The following is a 14,713-nucleotide window of genomic DNA, read 5'->3' on the forward strand; positions in this document are numbered from 1 at the left end:
GCATACTAATGGGTTAGCTACAAAACCCTAATGATACTGTTGACAGGCCTTTTATCCATTTCATTTCTTTATTACAAGACCTAGTCTTCATATGCGACGAGATACTTGGTGTGCTAACATATCAACAATATCTCATATGTCTACTCTGATCACTTTTCTAACACTTTTATGTCTATAGGATTATTAGCCAAGGTTGCACGAAATGAGGAAACGGGTACGAGTTTCTGAAACAGGCATGGGTACGAAACGTGACCCCCCCGAATTTTGGAAATGGGGAAATGCGAATATATATATATATATATATATATATTTATATATTAGGACATTTAAGAAATATGTGCAATCATAAAGCATATATGATATATTCTAATTTATTACATTATGATAAAATTGTCAATTGTCAATGCATAAACTATAAGTCTCTAAATTTACATCACATTTACTCATGAATGATCACATAATGAAAATAGAAATATCCAAAATCAGTTACGAGAAATTTCTAATTTCTTGTCTCGTGCTTGATTGGGAGTCTCCTCCTACATAGTCGAACGACCTTAGCGCTCTTGATTAAATACAAGTTTCATACCCTAGTACCCTATATGCTCTTGATTATTGGGAGTGTCCCCTGCATAGAGGGCTTGGTTCTCTTGATTAAATACAAGTTCCATACCCTAGTACATGATAAAATCCAATGGAAACATTGCAATCCCCCCAATCCTGAAATCCTGGAAAACAGATAAGTCTGTTGGATTTTGAGTGAGATCTAAATATCTACTTTCTCCATATGAAATCCAATGAGGGCGAAACCACTTTCATGGTAATGTTAAAAATTTAAGTAAAAGGATGAAAATGAAAAATTTACTTTAAGAATTTAACATTACCATGAATTGCATATGCCTCAAACTTCCTGATGAACTGCATATCAACTAGGGCAAAAGTTCACTTTTATAACTTTAGATAGGCATATCTAGAAGCAACTAGAAGGCATTAGAAAAACTTAATTAAAAATTAGAAGACAAATTAATTAAAAAAATAAATAAATAAGTCAAGTTGCATGTGGAGACGACGTCGTATGGCCCCGAAACGCGTTTTCGGCCGTACTGGCCACATTTCCACCTCGAGAAACGTGCCAGTACGGCCAGAAACGTGTTTTTGGGCCGTACCGTACGTGTTTCTGCGTTTCTTTTCTGTTTTTGTATGAAAACTCCTCCCCTGCCAGCGTTTCCTGCAGCTTAGTTGTTAGCCTATCCATGACCTCAAAAACTTAACATTATATATAATATAGTTGGCAAAGGTCATTGCAAAGATTATATGTACCTCTATTACTTGTTCATCCTTGTAGTGTTTTTATCATAGGGATCTAGTCCAAATATGTTTGACTTATCATTTTCCTTCTTAATCCTTTTGATCATAAATTTCTTTGGGCTGCTTGCTTTGTCTTGGTTCCTTTCAAGCGTCATAGACAGGTCGGCTTCATGTTACACTTCCTCCTCCTTCCAAGTATAGGTTTTGATGGCGTAGTTGCTATATATAATGGTGTGACAGAGAAGAGCTTCATATGCCTTTAGATGTATTATCACAATCTTCAGAATGGATGGTTTGTAGTCAGACCTCCTTTTATGCTGCCTCATACATTCGTATCATAAGGATGATCCTTAAATATATTCTCATTGTATTCCTTCATTGTTTCGTGTATTAGAGATGCTGCTATCTTTTACTGTCTATCTTCATACGTTGATATGAATCATAAAGATGAACCTTGGAGGGATTCGCTCTTCAAGAGAGTGTACTATCCGATCTTAAGATGTCATAATTCAATTCTTTTAGATATCACGTCCACTCGGATATGCCAGAGGTATATCAGATTTTATAGGAAAACATGTTGTTGCCACGGTGAATTTTGTCAACATGAACTTGTCCATACATATAGTTTGTCACGTCACAAAAGTATAGGTGCCATGAAAAGCATGCTTTTAGTATAGGAAGCTATATCGCTGGAACTTACAAGAATTTGTATCACTTCCTTTCTTTATGTATAGGAGGAGGTTTCGAAAGTATGGTTCACGTCTTATATCCTCATAGTAAACTGTCATGGAGAAGCACATCCCTTACTGAACTCAGATTTCTTTAAATGATTCAAAATTTTCGATGCCTTCAGATCTTGTATAAATGATAGATGCCTTGAATCTTCAAGGATGTGTTGCTACAGTAGGCTCCAGATGTCTTAGTACAGAGAAGAAGTTTCAAAACTTCGCTTATATTAGTTGCTAGACAATCTTAAATGTTCTTCAACTTAGGGCAAGAGCGAGGTAGGATAGAGGCTTCAAGCCTTACTGGGTACTCTTCATCTTCCTCCACAAATCACAAAGAACATTGTAAACAATGGTGCTGTAGAAGGCTTGCATGTTTTGTGTAGTAAATGTAGTTGTTTGATATCATTATGAATGCTTGCATCTCTTGTGACTTGCATTATAGTGTCTCTCCACAGAGAATGTTGTCACTATCTTAGATGGCTCGGGTGTCTTTAGTAGAATGTTTGGATGTCTCATAGAGGGTTCAGATACCTCTTGTTCATCCTAGTCTTGGCCTTTTGGATTAATGAAGACCTTATATACCACAACCTTAGTGTTTTTTAGATCAGATGTGGATCTCTTGTTTATCACATACAATTCAGATCACCACAGGGTACAACTGCTACCACAAGTTCGGATCTTCAAATCTCAAACTTTGTCCTCTGTCTAGGGTTACCACAGTTTCTTCGCATGTCTCAATGCTATAGAGACTTCACATATAATGACCTTTCACAAATTTATAGAACTTGAATAAAGAGTATATTACAGATCTACACACTCCTTTTCTTGAGCTTGGATTCCAAACATAGAATAGATGGATAATAAATATAAGTTTTCAGATCCCCCTGATTGGATGCTGTAGACTTCAGATTTTCCTGAAGTAGCCTTAACACAGACATGTAGATTGGATGAAATGACCTGAACAAGAGCTTTCTTATAATAATTTCAAGAGCCTTCAACGACGTACTCAAAAGAGTGATGGCTGTTATGAAAATAATCTTCAAGCATTTCTTCCTTTTGATGGAAAGAGAGATATTTGCTGCAAGAGTGTCTTCAAGCAAAATGCCAACAATTTGTGACCTTCAGACTGTCTTCCCTTCAACTTTGCTCTGATACCATGTTGAGAAATCAAGATGCTTGTTGATTAGGGTTGATTTCTCGTACTTGATAATTACTTGTGAATGTTTGTTGGCTTCTTATTACTTTTATTGTGTTCTCTTCATCAAGCAATTATCAAAATATACAAAACATGAAGATCACAAGAGACATAACACAAAGATGTAGGCTCCAAGCCAAGGAAAAACTCCACAATGGGGAAAACCCAAGAAAATCTTCTTCTTATAGACTCAGATCAAAGTGAGACATCCAAGACCCAAGACCAAGACAAGTCTCCGACCTTCATGATGCCATGTCAAGACCTCCTTCAAAATATCCTTCCAGCAACAAGTACAACAACAAGAACAAACTTCAACAAGAGACTTGTCCTAGCAGAATTTCCACATGTGCGAGCTCAAGAAAGCCTTCTCCTTCACACATGTGAGCCTTAGAAAGATCAGATTTTGGCCTCCCCTTTCTCTCCTTGACTTCACTCTCTTTTTCGCTCTACTGCAGAATGATAGATGATGAGATGATATGAATTCTTGTCTCCAAATGAGCTCAGCTTGACCTCTATTTATACTTGTCCAGAGGGAGTCGAATAGGCGTCTCTTCCTGGGCAGGGCTGACTTGACAGGCATGGCTGACTTGGCTTCTTGAGGTGAATTTGACCGAAACTACATCTTTCGAAAATTCTTCTTCTAGGCTATGAATAGGCCTTCAACTTTGACCAGTACGAATAATAATGAGCATGAAGAACATGCTTGAATAAAATAATAATTTTACTTGAGCATGAAACCCGTGCTTCAAAAATAAACAAATATTAGCATGAAAAAGAGCATGCTAGTAAAGATAATCAATTTATTAATCATGAAAATTTACATTATGAAGACCGATCATAGTTACATCTTTCAGAATCAACACTAATCCCACATATCCATGACTGAAAATCCTGTATCAAATGGATCCCTAGGTACTGGCCAATTAGCCTAGGGTTGATCCAATTCCTCTGGGATCCAATGCGAGGGGTCATCAATCCCAACCAAGTTACCAACTAATATTCAGTGTTTTGCTCACTAACCATTGTAGCCTCCATCGATATCTGGTCTACCCAAAATAAGATAAGAGAATCATCAGTAAAATCATTATTAATGATTTCAGACTCATGTAGTAGAGAAATACCACAAATTCTTCCTTGCATCTGAGCCGGTTAGAACAAATAATCCAATGTGTCAGCAGCTATAGGATATACAAATATACACTTGTCTGGTTGAAGGATCAAGTTGGATGCGGGCAGACATTGATTATAGAATTGAACGCTGAATACAGGGCATATGATAATGGACACACAAGATGAGATGGTTGGAATGATGGGAAATGAGACAAGTTACTAGATGGCAGAGTGCAGTATTGGTTTCCTTGGGCTTTTGTTTCCTTCTTTTATCTTTACTTTATTGGTGGGTTGCATAGGACCCCCGATGGACCAGAAAGGATGAAGAGAGAGGAAATAGGGTTGATAGCAAAATATACAGAAAACGCCCTGAAAAACATCTTTCAAAAGTTCCTTTTTTCGTGGCAAGGGTTTCTGGGGATGTTTCAAAATGGGTACATCTCCAATATGTTTGCCAGGGGTGAGCAGCCCCATGGAACCATTTTGGGTAACAAAGATGTATAATTTATTAGTCCTTTAAATTCTGATTTTTTGGCCAGTTCAGCCAATTTTATTCCAACAAATATGTTTATTTACATGCTATCATGGGTATTGCTCTAGGGCCTTTTGAACATTGTATCCGTGGCACATGTTTTGTAAACCTCTGTATCATTCCCAATACATTTTGGCTAACCGAGCATTGTTTCCTTGTCTTAAATCCCTTTCTCACTGCCTGATTTCTTGAGCAATACAGTTGCACATTTTTAAGCTTAAACTGCCGCAATGCATTTCTTGAGAACTTTAAGGTAAGACTTGTGTCTGTTTTAGCTGCATTCATTAATAACTAGATTATGTGCTTCTTTCTGATATCTTTAAATTTTTTGGCAGTGACAAATAATTTTATTCATAGTTTCAAAAATTATTATTGAGCATCTTTGATATTTTTGCTGTGTCCAGAACTTAGGGAGCTTGATGATGGATTTTCTTTACTTTTTTGGGTAAGATTTAAACTAGTTGAAGATTATTTCCCTTTTACTACATGCATTTGATTAAGCTCATGTCATATATAGCTGTACATCATCTGATGATTGTCCTTGCAGATGTGTGTTTGACCCCCGTCAAATGCGTGTTTCAATATATGGGAGTGGGATGTATGTTAATCGAGGTCGTGGACAGAGGTAATGAAAGATCCTAGCTTATGGTTGCCATGCTTGTGAAATTACTGTAGTATTCTGTCTGGTAATATTAGAGAAATAAGTTGCCCTATTTCATGTTTTATTATTGGAACACTGATTTGAAAGACTTTGGTCACACTTTGATTGTTCAGTTTACTAATAAAGATTGCTAACGTTATGTGGTTACTATTCACCTAATCAAGTATTTATCTAATGCTATTTAATTTTCCTGTTTCAGTATTGATCCACTGTATATTGATGATCCTATAGACGACCCTCTACATCCTGTAAATAATGTTGGGCGCAATTGCTTTCGCATACATCAATGTGTTAAGGTTTGTTTCATCTAAAATAACAATGCCATTCTCTGTAAAAATTCTGCAACTACTTTTTGATATTTTTAAGTCAGTATGTGAAGCAGACCATAATTTTTCTGGCTTGGTAATTTGTGAATACAAAATCCACTAAAGCATTAGAGCAATAATTTCTGTTGTGATAATCTTCTTAAATAATATAGACATGTTGTTTACTGTATGAGAGCCAAATGTGCATTTGTTTTGCTGTATGAGATATGGCACATATAGGATAGGCACATCTGTTGTGGTTAGTTTTGCATAAATAGTTTATCTAATTAAGATATAGTCACACTATACCTTATGAATCTGCATTGTAGAGGGAGGAATTTAGGCTGCAGACCTGCAACTAGTTTTTGATCATCATTTTGTCTGGCAGGCATTTGCAGATGCTCACTCTACCTTAGAAAAGGAACTTGGCCGGCTGTCAGATGCCAAAGATCTAAATGAATTTGAGAGTGGTAGAATTCTTCCAAATATTATCCCGAGCATTGCTGATCTGTGTAACAAAAAAAAATGATATCTGATATTTGATGATGCGCTTTTGCAAGGTATGCTTTAGTGTTTTGCTACTAGTAATATAAGAGAATTCCTCTGAACTGTTGTGCTATTTAAGCAATATTTCTGCTATGAATAAGGAAATATAATAGATGCATTGAGTTGGTTGATCAATTCCAATCTAGACTGTATTAAATGTTTTGCAGGAAGTCCATAGATACATGCAAGGGGTTCAGTATCAAATTCAGTATCTTATGTCAAACCTCTGAAGTCAATGCCGATGGAGTGCCCTTAAGACTTCCCTTCCTCCCAGACAAATATGGAAGCACAAACACTATCAAGTATATGAGAGGTTCCTGGACTGATTTCTTGCAGTGGACGAATGTACTGCGAAAGGTTGAACAAACAGGGTTGCAAAGGTATGTGAAGAAACGGATCCTCAAATTCTGGCTATAGCCTATTATATTCAGGTGTTGGAAATTGAAATATAGAAAACACTTAAGATATGTCATGAAACAGCAGATGGTATATGATTATGTTCCCACATGCTCCCGATGCTTTGGAAGAAGGATAGAATTCAAGCCTGTAAAGTAACTCATAAATTCTGTCAAGTCAGATCAATTGGAAGCAAGGTCAAGATGATCAATATGTACAGAAAGCATAGGGTACTGAACACTTGGCATATGTTCTCTTCCCTTTGGAAAAATTCTGTGTGCCTCCTTAAGCTAACAAAGTTCGAGTCTTTCATTCACAAGGCATGCCCTTGAAAGCCAGTGTCAATGTGACACTGAAATATTTAGACCTCATAATTTAGCTCATACTGCAATTCTTCTACCTGTCTGCCAATTCTAAGCGGTCAATTACTTTTTGTCAAATTCATGATCTTATGCAATATACAAACATAATGAAACTGAAACTAGAGGTGAATGGTTTGTATGAGGAACAATCCTACACATGCCTACTTCATAGGGACATGGAGTTCCTGTTGTCATCATCCCAGCACCTGGAATAGGTTTTCCAGTGCATCCATGGTGCCAGTTGACTACAGGCAGTTGGTCAATGGTGCCAGTTGCATACACAAGGTTGGTTTGTTTTTTTTAACATATTGGGAACTTTAGGCACTTTTATTTTCAAATTGTGCCATTAGTGGGCATGCCTATATTTGGAGAAGCGCCATGCATGTTTATTTTTTTGAAAAGCACCAGAAACTACACTGTTGGGAGCAAGGAGCAAAAGTAGGAACCACAATTCCAAAAAGAGTCATGGAATGGATGATTCCGGGAGTTTATATATATATATATAAATTCAAAAAAGCAAGCATAATGCTGAATTTACTGCAGAAAACATGAAAACATAGATTTAACTACTGGGTTAATGGTGTTGATTAAAACATCAATCATTTAGTATTTATAATATTATCATCAAATGATCAATCATCAACTGAGTTATGAAGATTCGGATACCAATGTGGATGCAGATGTGGATCCTGATATGGATTTGTACGATCTAGATATGATGGAGGAACAGCAGGTATATATATATCTATATATATATATATACTAGTATAAATATTATAAATATATATACTAGTATATATATTATAATATATATACTAGTATATATATTATAATATATATATATATTATAATATATATTTATTAATATATATATATATATATTTATATTTTATATATATATTATAAATACTAGTATATATATATACCAGTATTTATAATATTATCATCAAATGATCAATCATCAACTGAGTTATGAGGATTCGGATACCAATGTGGATGCAGATGTGGATCCTGATATGGATTTGTACGATCTAGATATGATGGAGGACCAGCAGGTATATATATATATATATATATTCCAAAGCAGGAAAAAGGCTACAATACTCATGGCTACTAGCCTAACCTCTTTGATTAAGACTCAACAACTAGCTACATCATTATGTGTAGACAAAGTCTGGCCACCTGTAATAACCCACTTGGTGGCACATAAAGGTGCAGACTTCCAACCCTATCATATACCTACCTATTCCCTTACTTTTGATGAAGAGAAGTTCTAGCCAATCAAAATATTTATAATTTGTAAAAATAAAACACAAATAAAAATTTTAAAAATATAAAATTTTAATATATTACACACATATAATATTATATAAGAACTTATAACATTAAATTTTGTAAATATAGAGTATATAATAATTATAAATGATAATGTAAATAATATTAATATAAAACTATTGGACACCTAATCCGTTAGATTCTCCTTTAGCCGAAATATCTCCTTCCTTAAGAAGAGTTTATGAGCTTGCCATTTTCTCTTCTCGTGATCTATGAATAAGAGTAATAGGAGTAGCTGGAAGTGGTCGTGGAACACGACTAGTAGGTACATGGCACCACACAATGCTGGATGTTGTGAGGATAAAGGGAAAGCTCCCACATTTTGAAATGTGTTGTTGTTGCATGAATATGATCATCATCATGATCACCCAAAATGGCCATAATTAGCTATAGATTTTACCACAAGTATTTCAAGGAGCCTTAGATGGCTTAAGCACCTTTTCCCCTTTCTTTGATAGTAGATCTGGTACTTGACTATTGTAGGCATTTGTAGTGGAACCCCTAGTGCTCGGTAACAATAATGGTGTACAACAGAAGGCCTTGAGGAAGTTAGTTCCAAAGGTATACCACATTGTAGCTCTAATCTCAAGAAAATCCTAATTGACACCTATTTGAGTATGCTGATAAAGTATGTGTTTCTTCCAAGGAACGAAACTTGTTCATATATTTTGTGGGTTTGGCCTCAGTTAAGTCTATCATTAAGAATTAGGTTGAGGTTTGTGAAGCGCATAGGTGAAGTTTTCTCGATACCAAAATTTGACCAAAGGCTTTTTACTATTTCAATTTGCTAAAGAAGCCCATGTCAATGAAGTCCTTACCCAAAACCGTTAGGTTTTCAAGGATACCTTAGTAGTGTTTTTCTAATGGGATGAAAACTTCTAGGGAAATTAAATGGATTAGTTGTCCCTTCTGAAGTAGGTAGAGTTTCTTGGCCTTAGATTGCAATGCTGGTCTTTCATTGAGTGCATCTTTGCATTGGCCTATTGGTTTATATATAATGAACCTTCACAACTTTTCAACCCTAGGACCTAGAGGAGGGTTTGCTTTCTAGCCAAGTTGTCCAAAGACTTAGGGGACTTTTTTTTTGGGTGTTCTATACGACTCGAGGACAAAATGTTGAAGCAATTTGTCAATTATATCTACCTATCTACAATATATTCCTGCTACCAAATTTTGTATCACAAAATTTGTGATTGCCCATTGATGGTCCAAGCCAAACTGGGGTAGCTCTTATTGTTGAGGGCTTGAAGCTAATCATGCTCAAGCTAGTTCTTAGGCCATAAATGATTTTGATGGCAGATGGATCTAATTCTTTTGTAGTGGTAACTAGAATAAAAACTTAACAAGCCAAATGGTACTTTGAATGCTCTTCCTAACAAGCATTAATAGTAAGTGGCTTTGGTATCTCAGGTTATTTTTCTATAAAGTTGTGGTTTTCTCTACAATGTGCCTTACTTGCAAGGTGGTGGTTGTAAAGCTTGCTCTTCACCGCTTGTTCTACCCCCTAATGAAGGAAATAGTTGATGATCTTTCGAAGAGGTTAAGAGCCATCAACTTGGACATCACTCGTAGTTTGCTTTGAAAGTTTCCTCATGGAACATTCAACACTAGTTCAACCTTGGCAAAAGACACAGTCTGTTGGTTTCAAACTTGCTTCAACGAGCTCAATATATTGTGTTTGCAATAAGTTAAAGTATAGGTTTCCTTTCAGGAACAAACTTGAACATGATTTGGAATTGGTGGGCACCAAGTATATTTAAGGTCCTCACAGAAGCCCAAACCTTTTGTTCCAAATGGGTGATTCAAGCCATGGATAAGTGACAAGGAATTGGAATTCTCTTGGTGCCCCTATGGGATAAATGTCTTGGCAAGGTCATACCACTCCAATGTATAAACATAAAATATATATGTATAGGGGGTTTACGCAGTGCATTATATTAGATATCATTTTTGGGATTCAACTGCGTTAAGTAAGTCATCCACGTATGACCATTTCCATGAGAGGTAGTCGTAAGTGACTAATTTCTCATGATTTGAATAGTTCACTTAGCACTCATTGCATCGGGTGATGCTCACAGGGGTGAAGAAGTGGGATTGAAACTAGTGAAATAAATCACATAGCGTCAATCATCACTTCCGAGGCTTGCACCCGGTAACCAGGAATTCCCGGGAGGTCACCCATCCCAAATCTCCTCTGGCTCAAGCGCGCTTAACTGTGGAGTTTTCCCCACAATCAAGCCCACTTAGCTTGCTACCCCATTTGCAAAACCTTAGCAAGTATTGTGCCTCATGAACCATTCAAGTAGAGATCCCTTCATCTTTTTGAATTTAAGTATAGGGGGTTTACGCAGTGCATTATATTAGATATCATTTTTGGGATTCAACTGCGTTAAGTAAGTCATCCACGTATGACCATTTCCATGAGAGGTAGTCGTAAGTGACTAATTTCTCATGATTTGAATAGTTCACTTAGCACTCATTGCATCGGGTGATGCTCACAGGGGTGAAGAAGTGGGTTTGAAACTAGTGAAATAAATCACATAGCGTCAATCATCACTTCTGGGGCTTGCACCCGGTAACCAAGACTTCCCGGGAGGTCACCCATCCCACGGAGATCTGGGATGGGTGACCTCCCGGGAAGTGCTGGGGAAAACTCTGCTCAAGGAGATAAGGGATGGGTGACCTCCCGGGAAGTCCTGGGGAAAACTCCACAGTTAAGTGCGCTTGAGCCAGAGGAGATTTGGGATGGGGACCTCCCAGGAAGTCCTGGTTATCGGGTGCAAGCCCCGGAAGTGATGATTGACGCTATGTGATTTATTTCACTAGTTTCAATCCCACTTCTTCACCCCTGTGAGCATCACCCGATGCAATGAGTGCTAAGCGAAATATTCAAATTATGAGAAATTAGTCACTTACGACTACCTCTCATGGAAATGGTCATACGTGGATGACTTACTTAACGCAGTTGAATCCCAAAAATGATATCTAATACAGTGTTTTTAAAACCGGAACCGGTGACCGGACCGGTCCACCTAATGAACCGGTTTACCGACCGGAACCGGTCTAACCGGGACTGGTTTGGTCCAAACGAACCGGTTTTTAAAAAATACATTAAATAATTAATTTTTAATGAAACAAAACTATTTTTAAGATGTAAAACCATGATTCCAAGCCAATAGAGACAAAATATGCAAAGTTTGCTCATTTATATACCATGCAAAGGTGAATATATCAAAATGGCACCGAGTGCAATACATATCATCGACAAAATAGCAAAATACATAAGAAATGAGGCTCTAAATGGCCTATAAAGTCCAAAAACAATGCTGCAAGCTATGAGGCCATTGGCCTACTACAAGTCTACAGTGTACACATGATCAATGTTTCATTCAACCTTCACCTTTTAGTAATTTTGCAATCTTTGTTCAAAATCATTTATATTCAAATAGCTTTATGAAAATGTTAAGAACCATACATTTGGAGTTGTGAAATGAGCAACTGCTTACAGAGTCAGTTCATTGCAATGCTCTTTTACTTTGTTCGATGCAGTTGCTTTCTTGTTTTTATGAATTCTTTTATACCACACTTTATGCTTATTATACAAACGCATTACTGAGAAGGGTTGGGGCATAACAGAGTACTTAGTCGTGAGTTTATTTTTCACTTTGTAGTTAAACTAAGTTTTCGACATTGCAATGCTCTTTTACTTTGTTCGATGCAGTTGCTTTCTTGTTTTTATGAATTCTTTTATACCACACTTTATGCTTATTATACAAACGCATTACTGAGAAGGGTTGGGGCATAACAGAGTACTTAGTCGTGAGTTTATTTTTCACTTTGTAGTTAAACTAAGTTTTCGACATTGCAATGCTCTTTTACTTTGTTCGATGCAGTTGCTTTCTTGTTTTTATGAATTCTTTTATACCACACTTTATGCTTATTATACAAACGCATTACTGAGAAGGGTTGGGGCATAACAGAGTACTTAGTCGTGAGTTTATTTTTCACTATGTAGTTAAACTAAGTTTTCGACATTACACTAATCCAAGATCTTTTCGTTTTCCTTTTAGAAAAATAAGATTTAGTCGACATATATGTAAAAGAAGTTTCAAATTTCTTCACTTGCTATGTTTGCTCGCACAATTTACAAATTACATTTTAGATTTAGTTCTGTTTGATGGTGTGGAAGACTTGCTAATACACAGCATCCATTTTCAGGATATGGCAATTGATGCAACAACTACCGTGGGTGTTGATCTTGGGAATGGGTTGCATGAAGTTGATATAAAGAAATATGTTAAAGTAGAGAAGGTTCCTGGAGGCCAGTTGGAAGATTCAAAGGTTCTCAGGGGTGTTATGATTAACAAAGATGTTGTCGCACCTAGTAACAAAGATGCTGTCCATAAACCGGCCGGTTAGCTATAAACCGGCCGGTTCCGCCCTAAACCGGCCGGTTTTTACCGGTTAGGGCCGTTTTTTGGGCGAATGAGGGTGTAAACCGGGTTAGATAGGCCGGTTCGGACCGGCCAGGCCTCCAACCGGCCGGTTAGGCCGGTTACCGGTTTTTTCCGCCGGTTTTTAAAACTATGATCTAATATAATGCACTGCGTAAACCCCCTATACTTAAATTCAAAAAGAGTGAAGGGATATCTACTTGAATGGTTCATGAGGCACAATACTTGCTAAGGTTTTGCAAATGGGGTAGCAAGCTAAGTGGGCTTGATTGTGGGGAAAACTCCACAGTTAAGCGCGCTTGAGCCAGAGGAGATCTGGGATGGGTGACCTCCCGGGAAGTCCTGGTTACCGGGTGCAAGCCCCGGAAGTGATGATTGACGCTATGTGATTTATTTCACTAGTTTCAATCCCACTTCTTCACCCCTGTGAGCATCACCCGATGCAATGAGTGCTAAGTGAACTATTCAAATCATGAGAAATTAGTCACTTACGACTACCTCTCATGGAAATGGTCATACGTGGATGACTTACTTAACGTAGTTGAATCCCAAAAATGATATCTAATAAAATATATAATGATCTATCGATACATTGTTTTAAATCCATATGGATTATTTTATGCTTTCCTATTGATTTTGGATATTCAATTTATGAGCCAAGTTTTTCATTCATCTAGTATCTTTTTACTATTGCTTTGGTCAAGATCACGACTCCTTAGTGGTCTAAAGGATATGGAATACCAAAGAAGCCATTGAGCAGTTCCTATTTTAGGAACACCTCTTTATAAAGATTAAGTTATTGCTTAATGATCATTCCATATGGTGGACTTTTCTTTTGAAGCAATAAGGGAAGATGTCGATCAAGGTTATTTGTTTCTTAGCTCTTAGGTTCTATAGGAAAGGTGTTATCTCGATCATGTTGTTGCCGCCTAATCCCCACCTTAGGTCACATGGAATAAATATTCAATCCATTGGGTGTGCTTTGTTGATGAGTCTCGAGTCAATTTTATTGTCACTCTATCTCGACTGATTTGTCTAGGTTAACTCCTAGCTATGCCATGCGGGGGGGGGGGGGTGTAGTCCCTAAAAAATCAACTAAGGCTAAGTGGACAAAACCAACAACATATAACTCATACGACTTACAAGCAAATAATTAAACGACAAGATTGAAATAATAAGATAGACCACTGCCCAAAGTTTATGCTTGTGTATTGAAATAGGAACCTGGGCAAATGTAATTGTGGCCCAATGAAGATGCTCTCAAATGTTTTGGAGAAGTGCTGTTGGTAAATTATGGTTAATTTCACTTGGAATTATTTAAGGTGAGTGCAAAATGGAGAAACGGATATGTGATCCATACGTGATTGCAAGAAAAGGAATTAATCTATGGTTTGCTTCCTTTATGGCTTTTATCCTTCGAATGAAAACAAGAGAGTCGCTTGGAGATCCAATGGAAAGAAATGTAGTTTCATGGCATTCTCTTGATTTCACAAGTCAACAAAATGCTTCTAGACTTACAATACAAGTTAAAAGGTTTTTCCTAAATTAGACTATCCAGCACAAAACAAGTCCTCTTTGAATCATGCGAAAGATCAAGCTTTTGCTTGCGATGGTCGAGAACATAATAGGACTCGGGTGGGAAAGATTTGTTACCTTATTTGTAGAGAAGGAAATCTAATCTAAAACAAAAGGAAATCTATTTTATGAGTAAAATGAAATCTAAGCAAAGAAATGAATTTTTTGCGGTGCTTAGGTTTATTGCTTTAAGTTAATTTTAACCAAAA

At 36.9% G+C, this 14,713-nt stretch overlaps 1 protein-coding gene across 3 annotated transcripts in view; it reads left to right on the forward strand.

Annotated features, from left to right (window-relative positions):
- MEE44 (Nucleotidyltransferase family protein) overlaps positions 1 to 14,713 on the forward strand; it is a 265,903-nt gene that overhangs the window by 215,399 nt on the left and 35,791 nt on the right. For all 3 annotated transcript variants that reach the window (XM_089395863.1, XM_089395862.1, XM_089395861.1), the window contains 5 exons: positions 5,275 to 5,315; positions 5,418 to 5,495; positions 5,731 to 5,827; positions 6,225 to 6,396; positions 6,550 to 6,762. In XM_089395863.1, coding sequence (XP_089251989.1) covers positions 5,275 to 5,315; positions 5,418 to 5,495; positions 5,731 to 5,827; positions 6,225 to 6,365 — 357 coding nt within the window. In that variant the 3' untranslated portion in view covers positions 6,366 to 6,396; positions 6,550 to 6,762. The remainder of the gene's footprint in view (positions 1 to 5,274; positions 5,316 to 5,417; positions 5,496 to 5,730; positions 5,828 to 6,224; positions 6,397 to 6,549; positions 6,763 to 14,713) is intronic.

This window comes from Pinus tabuliformis, chromosome 1_2 (assembly GCF_031772625.1).
Source record: "Pinus tabuliformis cultivar Carrire ecotype Pingquan chromosome 1_2, CPIR1, whole genome shotgun sequence".
Classification (NCBI taxonomy): Eukaryota; Viridiplantae; Streptophyta; class Pinopsida; order Pinales; family Pinaceae; genus Pinus; species Pinus tabuliformis.